We start from the raw sequence: 20,623 nt of genomic DNA, 5'->3' as shown, positions 1-20,623 counted from the left end.
TAAATCCAGTATTGACTAGCAGGTAGGGGATTTTCCCAGCCTTACCTGGAGATCATGAGAATTTGACTAGGGCGATTTGCATCCCAAAGCAGATGCTGTCCCTTTATTATTATTCTGCCTTTATTAGCATTAGAAACTTCAGTTCCAGGAGTGGTCTGAAAGCTGTGGGTAACAAAAAGAAAGCTTAACAATGGACACCAACCCAGGACAAGGTAGCCAGTTATAATCCTCAAGTCATACATCACAAAGGCAACACAAAGGTGGGAGGTCCGTTCTGTTTGGTTTCCACATACCCTTAAAGCTGGACACTCTATACAGTATCTAGGTTTAAAATGTAGAGATTAGATTATTCACTGCATTCACACTTTGATTTTGTTGGTTTTTTTTGTTTTTTGTTCAGGAACCTTTATTCCATTCAGCTGACATGCTGCATTTTGAACCTTGGTCAAGCATTTTCTTTAAAGAGAGCATAAATCAGGTTGGAACAGGGACGCGGGTGGCGCTGTGGGTTAAACAGAAGGTCAGAAGGTCGGCGGTTCGAATCCCCGTGACGGAGTGAGCTCCCATTGCTCAGTCCCTGCTCCTGCCAACCTAACAGTTCAAAAGCACGTCAAAGTGCAAGTAGATAAATAGGTACCGCTCCGGTGGGAAGGTAAACGGCGTTTCTGTGTGCTGCTCTGGTTCGCCAGAAGCGGCTTAGTCATGCTGGCCATGACCCGGAAGTTGTACGCTGGCTCCCTCGGCCAATAAAGCGAGATGAGTGCCACAACCCCAAAGTCGGTCACAACTGGACCTAATGGTCAGGGGTCCCTTTACCTTTAAATCAGGTTGGATTCTGCAAGGGACCTTACCATTCATGTAGAGGCTCACCCTTCCTTCTGTTGAACAGGAAGGAAAGACTAGAAGATTATATAGGGGGTGGTATTCAAATAAATATTTGCACAAGTGCACGGTAAATGCCACTTGAAAAATGTAGCCTGGGGGATGCATTTTACTTCCATCAATTATCCCAACCTCACTTTCTCCTCCACTCCCTTTAAAGAAAATTAATTTCTTTCTGTGCCTTTGCCTGTGACGTCTTGCTGTCTTTTAGTATCTGCCTAAATTATAGGTGAACAGTCTTGCCGCTTAGACATTTTTTTATTTGAGTGATGAGGAACTCTTCCAGGAGAAGACAAAACATTGTCACTACGCACTGTCAGGTTACATTAGACTCCCTAGTTAGGCCCTACTAAAAATAGAATCCCAAAGGATTAAAATTTCCCCACTCTAAACATAGCATGAATAGAAAGAATTTTTTTAAAAAATCTTGCTGAGGTATCATTTATATCATTCAACCTCCTTTATTTCATTGGGAGAGTTATGTGCATACATAAATCTCTCTTCCTGAAATCAACATGGCTGAAAAGTGTTTAAACTTGGCTGGACCATACTTTTGCACCATACTTCTCTCTGTTGTAATTGTTTTCTTTAAAATTGTCCCAAGGATATGACTAAAGAAAAGAAAAAATTAACAGCAAACATTTATTTAAGATTGTTACTGCGGAATAAGATAGATGTTTTAAATATGTATACCACCACCCTTCATTTGACTCCTGCCAACCTAGCAGTTCGAAAGCACGTCAAAGTGCAAGTAGATAAATAGGTACCGCTCTGGCGGGAAGGTAAACGGCATTTCTGTGCGCTGCTCTGGTTCGCCAAAAGTGGCTTAGTCATGCTGGCCACATTGTGGCATCTGAATATAGACTGCATTTTTAATCAAGACTTATATTGGCTTATATCTTGATCAGGTTCCTAAATTAAATGGGCTTAGATTTTCAAATGTTTCATGCCAGGCAGAAAGAACCTTGGCAAGAGGTTTTTCTCCTAAGACAAGGGGGCCCCATTGATTTATAGTAGAAAAACAATTCTCAAAGTCATAAAAAAGGGAGAATTACATATGCTGCCCCAAGGCTGAAAAAACACAATTAAAGGCAAGGGTAAATAGTAAAATAATACCAATGTACCTCTCAGTAAAATGAGCCAGATCTTCTTTCCAAGGTTGAAAGGCCAAGAGCAGTGAAAAAGGCAACTGGCTTGGCTAGAAGAAAAGAGAGCATTTTTGGGAAATTTTCTAAAGCTGTTGGGAAGAGCTAATGGGAGAAGCATCTAGCTGGCTGGGAAAGGAGGGGGAAAGGGGGGAGGTGTAAACTGAAGAGGCTTCTTTTTAAAAGCTGTTTTTTTACTGAGTTCCTTTTTACTTTACAAAGGCTTTATTCTTTTAAAAGGCTACCTATGATAAGTGAATGAAATATATTAGCTTAAATATATTGGCTTAAATGTAATTATGCAAAGGATTTAAGGAATGCTAGATTCTTATTTCATATGGTTGTAAGAGTTGTATTTATCCTGAAATTAAGTCAGCCACCAGCCTAGCCCCCCTGCTAGACAGAAGACGCCATCCAAGCACTCTTGATATATATGGTTGTCAGGCATTTGTTTAGAAACTTTCAAATGAAGGAAATCTTTCAATATTGATGTGAAACTCAAGATCCTTGACATCTGTTGAACATAAAAATGTAAGATTAAACATTTGTTTTAGAAGGCAATAGGGCAAGGAGGGCAAGAGGTGAGCTAGTAATTAAGATTCCATGTAAGATATATTATTACTTATTTGTCATTTATATATAGCTCTTTGTCTCCCTTATAAGGGCAAGGAAGTGGGTGTATCTTTTGTGGGTGTATCTTTTGTGATTGGTTCTACCAAACAGCCAATAGGAATTTCAACCAGGCTGATTGGACAGAGGCAGCCACAGGAGGAGCAAAGGGGGCTGGATTAAGGGAATATAAGTGCTGGCCAGGATGGCAAGAGGCCAGGCCAGAGCTTGGTAACCATATACCACTGAGCCTCTCATTTATTTGTCTGACAAATAAATTATTATTTTAATTTCTCTATTGCTGCGTTGAATATTTCATTCCAGCTAAGCGTTAACCACAAGCAGGGTGCTACAACATGACCCGGAAGCTGTACGCCAGCTCCCTCAGCCAGTAAAGTGAGATGAGCACCACAACCCCAGAGTCGGTCATGACTGGACCTAATGGTCAGGGGTCCCTTTACCTTTACCCTTTACCCTTCATTTGGAGATTGCATGGCCGTTCACAACAGAAAAATACAAAATAAGAATACAAATTAAAACAAAAACCAACCAAGAACACAAACACATTTAAAGGGCCACAGAATGTTAATCAGCCAAAGGCCCACTCCTAGAGAAATGTTTTTTTCCGGATGCCTAATGAAGGTGCCAGGTGATCCTCCCTGGGGAAAGCATGTCAAAATGGTGAACCACCACAGAAAAGGCCCATTCTTGTGTTACTACTAGTCCAGACCTCACATTTTTTCTCAAATTGATGGAACTTTATATCTAATGACTATTAACATGTCATCACCAAGGGATGGGTGAGGGAGAACTTCTAAGGAACTGGTACTTCTTGGTAGGCAGAAGGCCTTCTTGGTAGTGGCGCCTGCCCTGTGGAACGCCCTCTCAACAGATGCCAAGGAAATAAAGAACCATCTGACTTTTAGAAGACATATGAAGGCAGCCCTGTATGGGGAAGTTTGTAATGTTTGATTTTTTTACTGTGTTTCATGTGTTTAATTTCTTGCAAGCCACTCAGAGTGGCTGGGGGCAACCCAGTCAGGTGGGTGACATTATTATTACAGTATTATTATTATTATTATTATTATTATTATTATTATTGGCATGCACCTCAACATAGCTCATTGGACTAGATGACACTTGTGGTCCCTTCCCATTCTACAGCTGACTTATGATTCTAACAACACCATGGCAATATTTTTCTAACTACATGCAACATCATTCTGCTAGCACTGATACAGTTACTTGACTTTAGCCTTTGCCCCATCTGTTTTTTAAAAAATCACAATCTTCTCTTATGTAATTAAGGAATGGAATATATTGGTCTGATTGATTAGATTCCCCAGTTGTTGTTGTTGTTGCTGCTGCTGCTGCTGCTGTTTTTGACTGGTTGCTATTTTCCTTTCTTGGTTTTCCCATCCCTGTGACAAAGCCATAACCTTCCTACAAGCAGGACTTGACACTCCCTCTCCTCCCATCTCTGCCTCCTCCTCTTCATTTGACAAGGCCCTGCAAGTGATGTCTGGCACCTCCGCTTTCTAAGGCTGCCCCTAATTGGTAGTTTAAGCAGAAAGACAAATGCCCAATCCACATCCCAGGGAAGGTGGAAATTAGTGTGGCTCTGCTTAGCTGCTGCCCAAACCAGCTGGAGCTCTGGAAGAAGAAAAAGCTCACCACAGGAACACAAGTGAACAGCAGAGAACCTGCACAACCAACGCTGACACAAAACCCACACATATATTAAGTAAAATAGAAACATCGCCACCCCACCCGCACTCATCTTCCCCCCCTCCACCTCTTTCCCCCTTTTCTTCCTAATGTCTCAACAAATGAAACTGATTTGTAAAAAATGTTACATTGGGGGGGGGGGATACAAGAGAGAGACATTGCACTTCTGTAAATCAAGAAAATCTTTAATAAAAATACATTTTTAAAAAAGGATGGCGTGTGTGTTTGTGTGTGTGTACAATTTCAGAGCCCATTGCACAGCAGAATGTGCTAACCAAGTGGATTTTTCTTGAAACTAATTTGTTTCTCCCACATACAGCAGGAGAGTCTAATTATGATGTCATTTTAAAAAGTTATGGAAGGCCCCCCCCCCTAACAAAATTCCTACTGTTTTTTAAAGATTGTGTGTATATTTCACTGTATTAAGCAGAATGCTTGATGTTATATATCTACTGATATATATAAAATTCTAACAGAAATAACACAGGGGAACATCATGATCTTAACAGATAAATAATAATAATAAAAATACCCATCCACTACATCCTGGTAGTTTGAGATCAAATCACAAAAAAGCGCTTGAATGAAAACAAAAAATTAAATGATACTGAGCCACCCATTTACTTTGTTTTCAGACAGGTACCACCTCTGCATATGTTACAACTGCCAACATGGAGTTTTTACAGCACATAAATAGGACTGAAGCATTTGCCAGGGACATTATGCAACCTTGTGAGAAAGTTGCCTCGTGCCCGCCCTGAATGTTTTGCTTTCATTATATCCCCAGTAATAAACGGCTTGTGCTCTCCTATCCTTCATAAATAAAAACTCTTAAATCACCAACAATTACTTTGTTCTCCTTACTTCCTGTGCTATAAAAGCATTCCCTTGTGTGATAATGGATGGTAATGTTATGGTCATAGCACCACATGCCTTTAATTTAGGCTACATGTGTAGGTATAAATACATTTTTTTAAAAGATACATAATTGTGTGTGTGCGCGTGGGTTGTTTTTTTAAAAAAGAAAAGGCCTAAAATTTTACGGCACTGGAACCTTCACTTAGAAACTGTCATTGTTCCAACAATGCATAATGCCACAGTGAGTAGACAAAAAGAGCAATTGGTGAAGGATAATTAGGGTTGGTGGAAATTGCTGCATGTCTCTTTCCCACTCTGCTGCTGGGAATGTTTGCAAAAGGACATTGAGCTTCCCAGATGAAAGGTTGGCCCATTAGGATTCTGGATTAACATTCCCTCACTTTCTACTTTCACAGACTCACTTGGTTAGAAGCGAGAGATGGATGAAGGATCATTCCGGCTCTGGAAGTGCAAAATAATACAAGAGTTGACTAATGGAAAAGCCGTCTCATTCAGAGATTCCTGGGGAGTGACTTGGTACCTCAGGTTAAGAACAGTTTCAGGTTAAGAACGGACCTCTGGAACGAATTAAGTTCTTAACCTGAGGTACCACTCTACTGGGATGGGCCATTGCCTTTTTGCCTTCTCTTTTTGGGAGCAATGTATTTTCTCTCTTTTGGTGGTATGGATTCGGACTAGCAAGTTATTATTACTTTTATTTCACCTCATGTCTCATCCGCATCAACATACATTTGAAACACTCTTGTGCCATTTTAACAGCCATGGCTTCCCACAGAGAATCCTGAGAACTGTAGTTTGTTAAGGGTGCTGAGAGTTTTGTGAAGTGTGGGAGGGGCTTTACAGGCAATCAATCTAGTCCAACCCCTGCTCAATACAGGAAATCCAGAGTTAAGGGTATTCCACACAAACAGCTGCCCTGTCTCTCTGAAGATCTCTAGCAAGCCGCTGGGTAATTGGAAGGCTGCTGAAACCAGTCTGAAAGTGGTCCAAGGCCCACACACTGCCCAGTTACCATCCACTGCTTGAGAAATGCTAGCCTTCTATAAATTTAGGTTTGTGCAATTAAAGCAGCTCTGGTGCAACAAATCCACTTTAAAAACAAGAACAAAAAGCCCCTAATAACAGAATGTTTGGCCTAAAAAGTGTGGGATAGCTAGCTCCCCACAAACAAATCAAAACAAGTGCTCAGTAAAGAGCTGACATCATATAACCTCCCTGTGGGGAAATCAGGATGAACGCTCAACCTTTTTTATTTGGGAAATGGAGCTGTCAACAAACAATGGTCTCTGCCGCCCCCTGCAGGTGAACTGCCTGTGATCTGATGCAATGGACTTTATTCCACAAGCAGTTGTGTCACAGTCAAGACGCTTTGTTGTTTTTGTAGCAGCAGACTTCCCAGCCTTTCTGAAAGTTTACCATGGAAGCCTAATAGGACTAGGCAACACAAAAATCTTTTTATGAATCTATACTTTGGTGCTGGGGATTGCTGTAACAACTCCGTATATAATGGAAAGTGCTTTGGAGACATGCATAAACAGTTTTCAAAAATAATTTTACTACGTACAGGGATTAAATTTATTTATTAACTACATTTAATAGGTACTATAGGATCCTTCCCAGCTTTTACAGCTTAAGAATATGACCAAGAGGTTTGACCTTCCCTGTGTTCCCTCGACCTTTGCTCTTCTTGCCTGATCAGGAGTAGCCAGAAAGGGGCAGCTAGGGGTGTGTGACAAAAGTGTCTTTGCCTGAGGAAGTGATTTCTGCTGCACTCAAAAGAGTTGGTGGTGCGACCACTGCTTAAGAAGTCCTCCTTAGACCTGACTGTTTGGAAGCACTACTGCTTAGCTGTAAATAGCCCCTTCTTAGAGAAAATTCTTAAAGAGGATGGTGGTTGCTCAGATGCTGTAGTCCAGTAATAGCTGTGCTTTCTCCACTCTGGATTCAGACCTGGGTTTGGGACTGAAGTGGCCTTGGTCACCATGCATGATGTCCTTTATGGGGAACGGGACAGGGGAAGGATGACCCTATCATTTCTCCTTAATCTCTCAGAGGTATTAAAGACCATTGGCCATAGTATCTGTGGGCAGCTGGCCCAAGATATTGTGGAACCTGAGACGGACCCCCAAATCGCACCCCCCTCTTTGCCATGAAAGAAAGGCTGGGGGGAAATCTACATCATGAAATAAGGAGGAATAAAGATTGACATCAGGATCTGCTGCCCCGGTGAATTCTCCCACCTGAGGCAGTCGGCTCACCTTGCCTCATGGGTGAGTGGGCCCTGTCAGATTAGATTTGTAGACTGGGTGTGAGAGACAATTTGGTAGTTCTGATCCTACCTGTGAGACCAGCTCCAGAAGGCAGCATTGGGGACTGTTGCTCAGACCCATAGAATCTGTGCCATGGAGTCCTGCAAGATTCCATCTTATCTCCCATGCTGTTCAACAGCTATATGAAGCTGCTGGAATTTGGAGAAAGGAGCCATCAACATGTGGATGACACCGACCCAGCTCTATTTCTCATTCTCATCTGTCTGGATGAGGGACAATAAGCTGAACCTTCCTGCAGCTGTTAAATGCACAGTTCTTCCAGCAAAACAGACAGCCATCTTAATCCCTAAACCAGTTAGACAGGAGTGTCGAGACTTAAATTCATTTGCAATCTATGTAAGATATGTTATGCTCTAGTCTTAAATATAAAACTGAAGACCATAGGAATTGCCCCTATGCACTCTAGAGCACGCATTAAAGTGAATCGGGTAAGGATTCTGGTAGGGAGATGCTGAGCGAATAGAATGTTGATGCCATTTTTAAGAGGAAGCACCTTTGAATAACTAACAAATAATCTATTCGTACAAGACAATAAACATATAAAACATATGATCAAACCATTGTAAAGGATCTTCTAGCAATCTAGCTCAACAGTTGTGCAGTGTAAAGAGTTTTTTGTTGATTTACCGGTAGTTGGTGCCCAGCGACACCTGGTGGCGGAATGTTGCCATCATATTTGAAAGTCAATGAAGAATTATGGATATTGGCAGAGATTAAAAACAAAATCAAGCATGGTTGATCAGTCTGTTTGGTATCATTCTTCACGACAATGAACTGCTGATACATGAGCTCAAATCATCTGGTTGTTTGACAGTGAAATATTATTTCTACATTTTCCCACTATGTAAGTTTTCAGCATACAACCTCCTCCCCTCCTCTTTGCCATTGGAAAAGACTGAAGGATTGGGCATTGTAGCTCTCTTTAAATACCAGAAGGTTGTCATGTAGAAGAGGGCACTTTCAGAGAGCAGGATTAGACCTAATGGGCTGAAGTCACAGGACGATAAGGAGAAAAACTTAAACAGCCCTGTTGGATCAGGCCAAGGGGCCAATCTATCACATGACACGGTACACACATAGCATCTGAGTGGCAATGCCCATCAACTTTTTTTGGGGGGGGCTAACCCCCTCAAATATTTTATTGTGGGGGTTAAGTTACCCCTGCCTCTAGGAGTTGGCTCCTATGCTCCCAAGTCTTGTTCCTGGTCAGTCACCACCAGTTCAGACCCTGTGACCATATATATGAAATTTAGATTATCGTGCCCCAATTGAATTCAGCTGAATATCAGGAGAAACTTCTTAATGGCAAGAGAGTTCAACACTAGGCTCAGTTCCCTGGAGGAGTGGTGGTCTCTCTTGCTGGAAGTCTTCAAATAGAGACTGTTGGAAATGCTATAGCCCTCTGTTTCCTGCACTGAGCCCAGGAAAGACTAAACAGCCTACGAAGCCTGTGCCTACTCTGTGGTAAAAGAAAATCATAGATGACTACATAGCATGCCCTAGGGAACCTTAGCCTGCAGGCCAAATGCAGCCCTCCAGGCCACTCCATCTGGTCCTTGGGATGCTCCCTGTGCCATGTCCCTCACCAGTCTTGTTCAGTACCCACCTCAAGAGTTTTTCCATGGTTTAAATGTTTCCTTCAGCTGTGACGGTGCTTCATGCTTAACTGGATTGAGAGATTTGAGGGCAGGGGCAGAAACCTCTGGCTTTTGCACAGCTGGAATGGAACCAACTGCACAAAATCAAGAGTCACATTCCTTACTCCACTCCCCTTTGCCTCTGGCCCTCCTCAACTCTAGCATGTGGCCCCTGGAAGATTCCCCATAAAGGAATGCAGTCATTGTGCTAAAAATGCCCCTATACAACAGGGTTATGGTGTGGTTTCCCCCTCCACGGGTATCATAGCAGATGAAGGGTGAGCTATAATCAATATTTTTTAATAATCTACAAGGATACAAATAAATCTCTGCTGAGGTGCACCCACAATTGTGAGGCTTTGCGAGCTGTTACCATTGGGTAAGGACTACATGTGATGTCACAAAAGCACATGGCCTTTTCCTCTTCCCCAACAGAACCCAGTGGGTAACAGCTGTGATGTCACTGAAGGACATGGTGGTTGCAGTGGCGGAGCTTCACGCTGCGGGGAGTGGTGTGCTCCCCCCGCACTCCTCTTCCTCCGCCAGTGGGTGGCTGAGGGGAAAGAGGCCCTCCCTCTGTGACATCACTGGGCCACCCCTAGGTCTCAGGTTTGGGACCGGAAATCTCAGGGTCTAAGGAGCTGCTGACATGGCAACCCTACGTCTAATAGACGAAAGCAGCTCCACGCATTTACATTGCAAGAGAGCATACATAACAAGTATGGACAAGCTACTTCCATAGTTGAACTCGCCTTCTTCCCGTTCTACCAAACGATATGGCTAATCTGACTCAACAACACCCACCACTCACAAACAAACCACACTGAAACCAACTGAACACAACTAACCGAGTGGCACTGTGGGTTAAACCACAGAGCCTAGGACTTGCTGATCAGAAGGTCGGCGGTTCGAATCCCCGCGACGGGGTGAGCTCCCGTTGCTCAGTCCCTGCTCCTGCCAACCTTGCACGTCAAAGTGCAAGTAGATAAATAGGTACCACTCTGGCAGGAAGGTAAACGCCGTTTCCATGCACTGCTCTGGTTCGCCAAAAGCAGCTTAGTCATGCTGGCCACATGGCCAATAAAACGAGATGAGCGCCGCAACCCCAGAGTCGGTCGTGGCTGGACCTAATGGTCAGGGTCCCTTTACTTTGTGTGTGTGTGTGTGTGTGTGTGTGTGTGTGTGTGTGTGACCTACCCATGTTATGCTGTCACAAAAACCCTGCACAAACAGTACACAATAGAATGAAATATCATTATCCCCCTCCCAAACCACACAATGCAATTGTCTCATACCGAATGTAAATGGACTGTGAAAAAGACTCTGAATTGAGAATGGAGACACTTTTATTTATATGTCTTGTTACACAATAATATTTAATAAAAACTACCGGTAATTAAAAAACAACTTGCCTTCCAATGATCTAATAAGAGGACGTGAATATTTTCAGGGGCTCTGGAAACAGTGATAGGGAGCGATCCAGCTTCCAATCACACCCACAGAGCAAGTAACCACTCTGGGCATAATAATCCTTGCATTATTAGCAGTGGCTGGGAAGAAAGAGCTGGCCTCTTCACCATAGAAAACCACCTCTCAGTCCTTCCCACTCTATATTCAGCAAAAGTACTCAATTAAACATTATACTTGATAGCAGGGCTCTTGCAAGCCCAAGACTTCAGTAACAGAAATCTATTTTCATGGCATTCTTTGGAGGTTCATTGCTGGCTGGCTAGAGCGCTGAAAAGCTAATGGGGAATTTTGCTCAGAGTCCATCTCTTTGGGAACCACACCTGTAAAGACAATCATTAATTGTAATTGGGCAGTCTAAGCTTATACAAATAAAGTAGTAGTGTAGACAGCGGTCCCAAACTCCAGATGGGAGGTCCCAGCCCTGGAACTGCAGGAAATCTACCTGTTTACACAAGTAGTTTCCCATATAGCAAGGCATACAGAGGCTCCCCTCTTCCCCTCATATCAGCCTTGCTGGGTGAAAATGGAAGTCTTTAGATTATACCTGTACAAAATGCAGATTTCAGCAGATATCATTAGATTTAAGCTGTGCATCAGGACATTTTTTTGAGGGAAACCCTTCTCGTGACAGTCCTAGCACCTGCTATGAACTTTAACAACATTAGAAAAAACCTTGCTTAAAGCCAGGAAATTCCAGAGGCCATAGAAAGGGTTTAGAGCAGTGCAAAAGTGAGAAGTGTTATATTAAAGGTGGCATGGGCAGCAGGTGAGAGATCACTTCCTATCCAGCTAAGGCAATAATTATAAAAAGGAGGGGTTGGTCTGTGCCTGGATAGGAGGCCACCTCTTTGGGTTTGGTAGAAGGCAGGCAGGATGTAATGGAATCTATTAATAAATGGCAAATGCACTTGTATTTTATATGATTTATTGGTGTAGATGAAGCTTCCTTGTGTGTTTCTTAAAATAAATGGTAGAGAAAAGAGATTAAAGGAGGGAGAATGGATGAACAGTTAAGCTATGGTTATGCAAGTCATTTAGCCCATGGATAATTTTCACAGAAGGAAGTACACCACTTTGCCTATTTCTACTTACAGATGAATTAAGGTTTTATTTATGAAATTAGTAGGCCTTGGCATATCTGGTGTTCGTCAGCAGTTAACTCAAACCTCAGCATTGGCTTGTGAAAAACATCTAAACAATCTTTGTTCCCAAAATGGGCTTGCTGCTATAATAGATGTTGCCTGGAAGGGCACGCTGCCCCAGGTTGATGAGTAACAGCTCTCACATGTTTGTCGGTATCCTTGCAACAAGTATTGCATTAAAAACACCAGTCGCAAACACGAAATCAGGTTTGAGAAGATTCAACCCACAGTCCGTAGCTTTGGCTTTTATTAACTATTCATACAACCACATACAGCATTTCTTTCCTGTCATTCATTTTCTTCTGTATCACCCAATGCCATTCTGAGAATTTTATTTTTATTTTTATTTTTAAACGACTTTATAGCATTTAAAACATTTGCCACTCACTACTCTTAGGAAACAGGCTTCAGCGTAAAAAAACAAAAGCAAACATAGCATCTTGCTATGATCTTGTTGTGCAAAAGCTATCAGGACTTGCACAAAAGTCAAGAAGGCAACAATGAGTCAGCAGGCAAAAACTTTCGCTCCCCACCCCCCCAAGTTACTCATATAAGAACTGTATTTAAAGATTGAACAAATTTGCCTCTTCTTTCCTGGAAAAGAGATCACTATACAAAAACAGCAGAATATGAAGAATCTTGAAAAATTAAAAAGCCAGTTTTAAAAATTATTTCTTTTTCCCTTTTGAAGGCTTAGCAAACAAAGCAGGATCTATCTGATCTCTCGACAGACCCCTCACTGAGAAAAGCCGCGCTGCTCTTTCTTGCAGGGTGCCCCCACATTTCAGTCCCAAAGCCGTCAGCTCAAACTTCAGCTTGTCTAGTCCTATGGCTTCCAGTTCAGCAACAGAGTTGAATTCCAAAAGATCTATTGTTGAAGTCTCCTAACAAAAAAAACAAAGGGAAACAGGCAGTGTTTTAAATGTGTGTCAAAAGCTTTTCAGCAAAAAGGAAACGGAAAAAACAACTACATGTTTTCAGTCTGGGATATTGCAGTCATCTAACATGGTGCGTGTTGAGTTTAAGTTATAGGAGCACCCTTAAATGACTCCAAAATCCTGTATATATGTTTCAATTTAACCAAAGAGGTTCTGTGGCAGGGGTGGGCAACCTATGGCCCTCCAGATGTTGCGAGATGATGTTGTCAGATGTTGTTAGCTCCAGCCAATGGGAGTTGCAGCCCAGCAACTTCTGGAGAGCCACACTTTCTCCACCCCGATCTATGGTTAAGAGTTGTTGTTGTTTAGTCATGTCTGACTCTTCGTGACCCCATGGACCAGAGCAGCCCAGTAAATGGGACAGCATTTTTCTCAGGGTTCAGCTGAGTGTGTGTGTGTGTGTGTGTGTGTGTGTGTGTGTAGGCCAGCAGAATCTACTAGATAGATGATGATAGATAGATAGATAGATGAGAGAGAGAGAGAGAGAGAGAGAGAGAGAGAGAGAGAGAGAGAGAGAGAGATAGATAGATAGATAGATAGATAGATAGATAGATAGATAACAATAGCCACCACCATCCTACCCTCCCACTCCCAAAAATGTATCTGGAAGGATGAGACATGACATTGCAATCATCACATTGTGAGTGAAAATAGAAGCTATGGGAAATGGTAGCAAGTTGCATTTCAACTGCATTTCAGTTGCATATATATATATATATATATAAACTTCTAATCAGACATAATAAGCAGCATACTTACTGTGCTCTGTAACTGGCTCACAGGTTCCTGCGTATCTGAGGCATGCGCCTGATCTCTGTCCTTTGTTGTCCTGGCTGTTTCATGTTTCTCAATAGCTGCAGTTTCAGTGATAGGTGGATCTTCTACCAGATCCTTTTTAGCACCCTTCCCTTCTTCTTGCAAAATCTCAGCTGCATCAGAGGGTGAAGAGCAGCTTCTGGAATCCTCGGAACTGCTGGGACACTGTTCTGTACTTTCCACCATCTTCACATGGTTGCCAGATGACACTGTGCAACTTCCTGATGTGCCAGGTGAGTCGTCATCTTCACTGCTACTGCTGTCTTGTGAACTGTCAGGGTCCTCCAAGCCTTCCACCCCCAACCTGCCACAATCAATGGAAATCCATTTTTTAAAAAGTGTGTGTTTTTACAAATAGCATCAGCAAAGCACAGAGGTTTGGCAATTTGCCCAAAACCCTTTTGCCTCAACAACTATAAAAAGAACACAAGTTCTGGCAACGTAGAATACATTTTCCTACCTAATTTCATATACAGAAGCTGAGGGTACTGGCAACTGGATCTTACTTCAGCATCCTTCACTGTACCTGAAGGCAGTAGGCTAGCTTACGGGGTGCAGGATAGGCTGCACTCACTACCTCCTCAACATCTGTCACCTGAGGCAACCAAGTAGGGCCGGCCCTACCAATGGAATTAATGCAAGACCAATTCCAGTGAAGCTCTTGCAGTACTAAAATTCCATAGAAGTCACCAAACATCACGGTAATGGTATCAAAAGGGCAAGTCTTTCTAAAAGTAGAGTAGAAAATCGGAGACCATAAGTGCCCAAACAGGCACAAAACCTCAAACACACTATTCCCACCCAATTCCAAGGGGCTCATTCAATTACTCTGCTGAAACCATGGAGCTCTGCCATCTTGAATACTTACACAGAATATTGCTATAATAAGCCGCCTTCTAGTTTATCTGCTGCATTCTGCAGTGAACTTAAAGGGTTCAACATGCTGAGCTGCTGTAGAGGATTATTAATTTGGATCCAATGGATTACTTGCAAGCAGAGGCAGTGAGAAACCTAATTTCACAAGCAGATGAGTGCTTATGGTTCTTAGGATCCATGCCACTGTATTTAAGGCCACCTGCTTCCTTTTAAAGGAAGCAATTCTGTTCCTTTTCCTTACAATCTTTATTCACGCACCTTCTCATCTAGTTAGAAGGATCAAACTGTAATGCTCACCAAAAGCACTTCTTCTTCTCAGACGTGGCTCCCTTTTCAGAATCAGCTGGCCGTTTCCGGCTCTCACTGCTCTCTGGCGAGACCATTGTGCTAGAAGATGCTTGCATGCCTGAAAAGGAGCAAAATCAGTCAACTCTTCCTTCTCCATTTAATCCCTGGCATTTCAAATCAAACACAGACAATGACATAATAAAAAAACAGGTATGAGAATTAAGAAATGAAAGCACAATTTCTATTTATCTCTAATTTCCCACTAAATCAGAGTTTCATTTAGATTACTTTTCAGCTCCGACAATGTTATTTAAGGCAGCACCAGTACTCAGTGCAGATGATAGCAAACAATAGTGGTTAGTGTTGAATTTGAACCTGGGTGACCAGGGTTCAAATCCCCACTGAACCATTAATCTCACTGGATGATGCTGGGCCAATTACCATTTCTCAGCCTAACCTGCCCCAGAAGGTTGCTGCAAAGATAAAATGGAGAGGGGAAGAACTGTGTACCTTGAATCCTTCGGAGAAAAGGTGGGATAGAAATATAACAAAATCAATAATTTGAAAATCCCCTTTGCTTTGCATTTTATTGCTCTTCCACAGAGTAATGGGGGGGGGGGAAATGTTCCACTAAATTATCTCAGCAGCCTTTTAAAATTTATCGAAATCCAACTATCAAAATAAACACCAAGGAATTTAATTTTCAACAACCATTTTCCAAAACGAAATCTTAACAAGCCTTTTCATATTTACGAGCATTCACTGTTGTTTTCATCACAAGGCAATGATATCATTGAACCAATCTGCATTCTGAGCTGCCATTCCAAGACCCGCAGAGGACTGCCACAAATAAGAGGGTTCAATTTCACTTAGATGTCCACAGACCCCCGAGTTCAAACTCCTAAGGTTCTACAAACTGTTCTGTATGCCTGCAGGTTAAGTCTTGCAAGTCGTGATGATTCTGAAGCAGCTAATCCAGTGATAGCAAAGAGGACACCATGGCAATACGTGCATGGTCAGAGCCACTGTAACAGAGCAGCTCAGTCACTGAGAGGTAGTGATCATGAGAGGTCAGAGACTGGGAAGTGCACCTAGACTTGCCTTCAGCAGAACTCCACGAACTGGATGCTGATGCAGGCAGAAGAGGAAGGAGGCATGTTTCGGCAACCCCACATTCCACCCGCTGAAAATCTGCTTTGGAGGGTTGGGCAAACCCTTCCCCTCCCCTGGGACAGTGAGGGAGGTGGAATGGAAGCTACAGGAGAAGAGGAGAATCACTGACAATTCTCTTCTGCCCACAAGAGCATCCAGTAAGCTGAGTGAGAGACACCTTTGGATCATAGTCCCACCTATAACGGAAGAAAACTTTCTATTCAAGGAGAGAGCTGTCCACCCCAGAGGTTGAAAATTCAAGGCAAAGAGACAAACACACAGGCACACTGTTCAACACCAGAGCATCATAATGACAGGCTATTTAGCTGCAACTAATTAAGGGCCCAGTTGAGATATGTAATCCAGCATAACGACCAATGTTGCTCTCTGTGCTACCTTTGAGAACGGAATCCTCCAGCCTTTCTGCCATCTCGTGACATTGCTGCTGGTAGTCTGGGTTCGTGAAAAAGTGTTTCGGCTCCGCAAGCTTACGCTTCAGTCTTTCCACACGCCTTTGCTCCTTGTCCGCTTCACGTTCCGCTTGCTGCTTCACCCATTCAGCCATTCTGTTAAGAGAGAAGAAGCCACATGACACTACATGCACTTTCATGTGTCCACTCTGCCATGGGCTTGATAGTTTCGGATCAAGCACTCTTTCCGCCTACTGCTGGGAGGAAAAGCTCCAGGTGGAACAGAACAGAGGATTAGTCTGCTGATCAGACTAACAGCTATCTAGTCCAGCACCCAGTTCTTGCAGTGGCTGGCCAGATACCTGTGGGAAGCCTGCAAGCTGGACATGAGTCTGCCCACCTGCAATTAAGAATGTAAGGAGATCAGGCCAATGGTCCATGTAGTTCACCATCCTGTTCTCACAGTGGCCAACCAGATGCTTGTGGGAAAGCCACAAGCAGGATTCAAGCACAGGAGCACTCTTTCCCTCCTGTGGTTTCCAGCAACTTTTATTCAGAAGCATTGCTGCCTCCGACTGTGGGGGAAGAGCACAGCCATCATGCCTAGTAGCCTTGCCTTCCATGAGTTTGTCTAATCTTCATTCAAAGTCATCCAAGTTGGTGGCCACTACTGGGAATGAGTTCCTTAGTTTAACCATGTTAACCAGTGAGTGTTAAAAACTCCCATCCTCCTACAAAACACAAGAAAACATCTTCATGTGCTTCCTCCCAAAACACATAAAAAATTACTCGTCTTTATTAATTGATGGGGTTTGGCAGGGGTCACTGTCAATGAGACACCAGAAAGGAAAATAAAAATCCTCCAGATGTTTAACTACTGCAGAGAAAGCCAGGAAGGCTAAATACATGCCTTGTCCACGAAAGTTATTTTAAGTAGCATATTTCTAGTTTGCCCTTCACAAGAGCAGAAATATGTAAAATTAACAATTAAAACCAAAGTTCAAACCAGACCAATCAAACTTCAGCAGGAATAAAAATCCCACAATACTCATCTCAGGCTCACTCCAAGCATTTGTTCTGCAATTCTACATGTGTTGCTCACCTCCTTATATATAATGTAATAAGGGCATCTGAAGGGGCTAACTGCTTTAACCAACCTTGTAAATAAGCACACAAAAGCTACTAGCCTGCAAAAAAATTTACTAGTCTGCATTTCTGCGGAGACGAAGATCCACAAGCTAGAAAAAAAGCCTTCTGGCAAGCAGACTGGTGGCAGAGGGATATGGCTATCCATCTGCCTTCTGCCAGCCTTCTGTGTTGGTTGTAGGGGAATTTTCTTCTTCTGCAATTAGCTCAGAAATTAAGTGGCCTGTCAGAAGAGGGCTGGAAAGATCTCCACCTCCCCTGTCAGGTTTGCTCCACCCCACCCCCCCATATTCCTTGTCCATGGTTACGAGGTGAACTGTTATATACTAGACTGGTTTAAATGATGTAACCAAACAGTTCTAGCTCCAGAGGAGTAATTACTTTCCAACAATGCTATGGGTTGCTTTAACGACCTTAAGTTATGTCCAATAACTGCAAAGGGTTTACTCTGAGTAGGACTAGCACTGAATACCATTGTATATTAGTAGACACAACAAAGCTGCAGTTTCGAAAGTCTAGTTGACTGCATAAAGGCTAATGGAATCCAGGTACATTGGTACCTCTTGATGCGAATGGGATCCGTTCCGGAGCCCCATCTGCATCCAGAGCAGAACGCAACCTGTGTCTGCATTGGCGTGGGTATGATTCGCCACTTCTGCGCATGCGTATGACATCATTTTGAGCATCTGCGCATGCACAAGCAGCGAAACCCAGAAGTAACACATTCTGTTACTTCCGGGTTGCACCGGAGCGCAACCAGAAAATGCTCAACCTGAAGCAACTTCAACCCAAGGTATGACTGTATTACATAATTTTAGCTGGTCTTTTGAAACCGATGCTACACTCTGGGGCTCAGAAATGTTCAAGGACAGATTGAACAAGATACGGCACACAGATATTTTGCCCCAATCAGTGTTCTCATTTGGACTTTTTATAGTAATTTGAGAAATACGCTTCTAAATCTATAGAATACTGATAATGAGGTGTATGGTTATTTTCTGTGAGAAATAAATGACTCACGCTTTTTCATGGTTAACATCTCGAAGTCTCCTTCCACTAAGATCTCTGCAAGCTTCTCGATTTGTTGTCTTCTCAATTTGAGCACCAAGTGCACGGAGCATAGATCCAAAACCTAGGAGCGAATTACAAGCTGTCAGCAGCATAACGGTAAGAATAAGAGAACACTATAGCAAGATTATTTGGTAATGGAATGTTAAACTGCAAGGATGCCTACTCAAAATCAGCCTTTTCCAACCAGGTGCCCTCCAGATGCTGAAGCTGATGGAAGGTGTAGTCCGAAACAGGTTGACACCAGGTTGGGAAAGGCTCATCAAGACTGTGATCTCACCTTTTTGTTTGTCTTCTTCCCACTGCTACATGCAGAAATTTAAGATAGATCTACGTTAAGGATTTTTCACGAAGTTTATTTTGCATCTATGTAGTTAAGAAAATATTTTGTGCTTGCACAGAATTACTCGTAGCTCAGTTACACACAGGGAAGGTTAAACACTTTAGCATTGGCAGAAAGCAGCTCATTCTGGGAAAGCTTGAGAAACCAGGCTTGGTTCATAGCTACATTTACAAGCTCCTTGCAATGAAAGAAACATATTCTAATTTCCACTTTCAGAGTTACACAGTATTCTAATTATTTAGCACAAAGTTGCAACCGTGAACCCACCTCCTTTTCCACCACACAGTCTTGGTTCCAGGCTGTAAACGGCTCCTTCTTGTAGCACATCTTCAGAATTAACACGTCGACCATTACACTTTATATAGATGTGATCTTCAGGAAGACCCTAAATACAAACAAGTCAGAAAGAATTAAACATATACTGTAGGTTGAAATGCTACAACAGTTTAATATGTAGTAACTGGCAATTAGATTATTTTCCAATGAAGTTATTTAAAACTGTATGCTGGTGAAAAGATGGGTAAGAGATCTGGTTCCTTCTCTGTGTAAAGATCCAATACTTGGTGAAGTAAATGTATACAAATATGTGCAGCACAGAACACAATATGAGTCACATCCCACTGAGTCACAAATTGGTAGTGCCACTGTTAAAATTTGGAAAGATTCTGTTAACTGAATGGTAATAGATAAGACAAAAAGAAAGAAACTATGAATGCTTATAAGAAATGCTTCCAAGGCACAGAACTGTGAAACTCCGTTCACCTTAAAGTCCAGACTCTGCATACTTTCTAAATGAGTTGTAAAACTATCTTTGGTCAAGAGGACTTTGGATTTAACAGGGGGACTTTAGTCTTCTTTTTATCATGTACCATTTTGTTATACTTTTAATGCTGTTACCTGCCCAAGCTCTTGGGAGGGGGCAAAACAACAACAACAGAAAACACATCTACCAAGTGTTGAATTATACACCTCAAAGAATTTCCCAAATCAGTTAACACCAGCCCCATTAATAATCTCTTAACTGCCATGCCGTACTTGACAATGACTGTCAAAAACACCACTGAGGGACTTTCTCACTTTCCCCAACGGCTTCACAGTCATTTCCTTCTCCTTGGCCCCCTACCCAGCTTTTAACGCAAAAGGGAATTATGTCAAGCTAAGCTGGGTAGCCCCTTGGCTCCAGGTGCTTTTGGGACTACAACTACCACCACCCCGAGCAACTAATCACGCTAACTGGGGGTGGGGGTGGCGAGGGCAGTCTAACAATTCCGAAGGGTTGTCCTCCCAGCTCCCGCGCCCCCAACCACAAGCAACCCCGAGGGATCTCATTCCGCCCCTCACACAGGGACCAAGCCCCACCCGCTCCTTTCACACGAGCCCATTTTTTTTTACCTGTACCCGGCAACGAGCGCGGAGTAAACCACAAACCGATCGATCTTCGGCCGGCAGAGGTACCGGCTGCGCTCCAGAAGCCAGCAAGTCCCGCACCCACAACGCCATTTTCGCCTTTCCTCAAGCAACACCTTCCCACACGTCGCTCCTTCAGTTTCCCGGAAAAGACGCGCGGCCGCTGGCGCGCACCAGTGACGTAATGGACGCAAAACAGGAAGTCGGGCACTGGAAGTTCCCTGGCCAGCAGCAGCAGTTTCCTTGCAGCCCCCTTCCCTCCCACGTGACACGGAGGGTGGGTCTGGGAGGGATGCCTGGTGGAGGCAGATAAAGCGGGTGGGGGCTGGGCGGCAGGCTTGGAATTGGCAGGCTGTC

The 20,623-nt window shown here is 43.1% G+C and overlaps 2 protein-coding genes across 2 annotated transcripts in view; one reads left to right on the top strand and one right to left on the bottom strand.

Annotated features, from left to right (window-relative positions):
* Positions 1-20,623, top strand: part of LEFTY1 (left-right determination factor 1) — a 46,068-nt gene that overhangs the window by 11,140 nt on the left and 14,305 nt on the right. The window lies entirely within an intron of this gene.
* On the bottom strand, positions 12,026-20,444 carry SDE2 (SDE2 telomere maintenance homolog). The gene is made up of 7 exons (XM_083733664.1): positions 20,252-20,444; positions 19,127-19,244; positions 18,469-18,580; positions 16,289-16,458; positions 14,750-14,858; positions 13,520-13,880; positions 12,026-12,706 (listed from the first exon to the last, which is right to left on the bottom strand). Exons 1-7 carry the CDS (start codon positions 20,357-20,359, stop codon positions 12,491-12,493), a joined length of 1,194 nt encoding a protein of 397 aa, XP_083589790.1. The 5' UTR covers positions 20,360-20,444; the 3' UTR covers positions 12,026-12,490.

This window comes from Podarcis gaigeae (assembly GCF_964106915.1).
Source record: "Podarcis gaigeae genome assembly, chromosome: 3".
NCBI lineage: Eukaryota > Metazoa > Chordata > Lepidosauria > Squamata > Lacertidae > Podarcis > Podarcis gaigeae.
The sequence above is the reverse complement of the archived record's forward strand: the minus strand, read 5'-3'. Positions and strand labels throughout refer to the sequence as shown.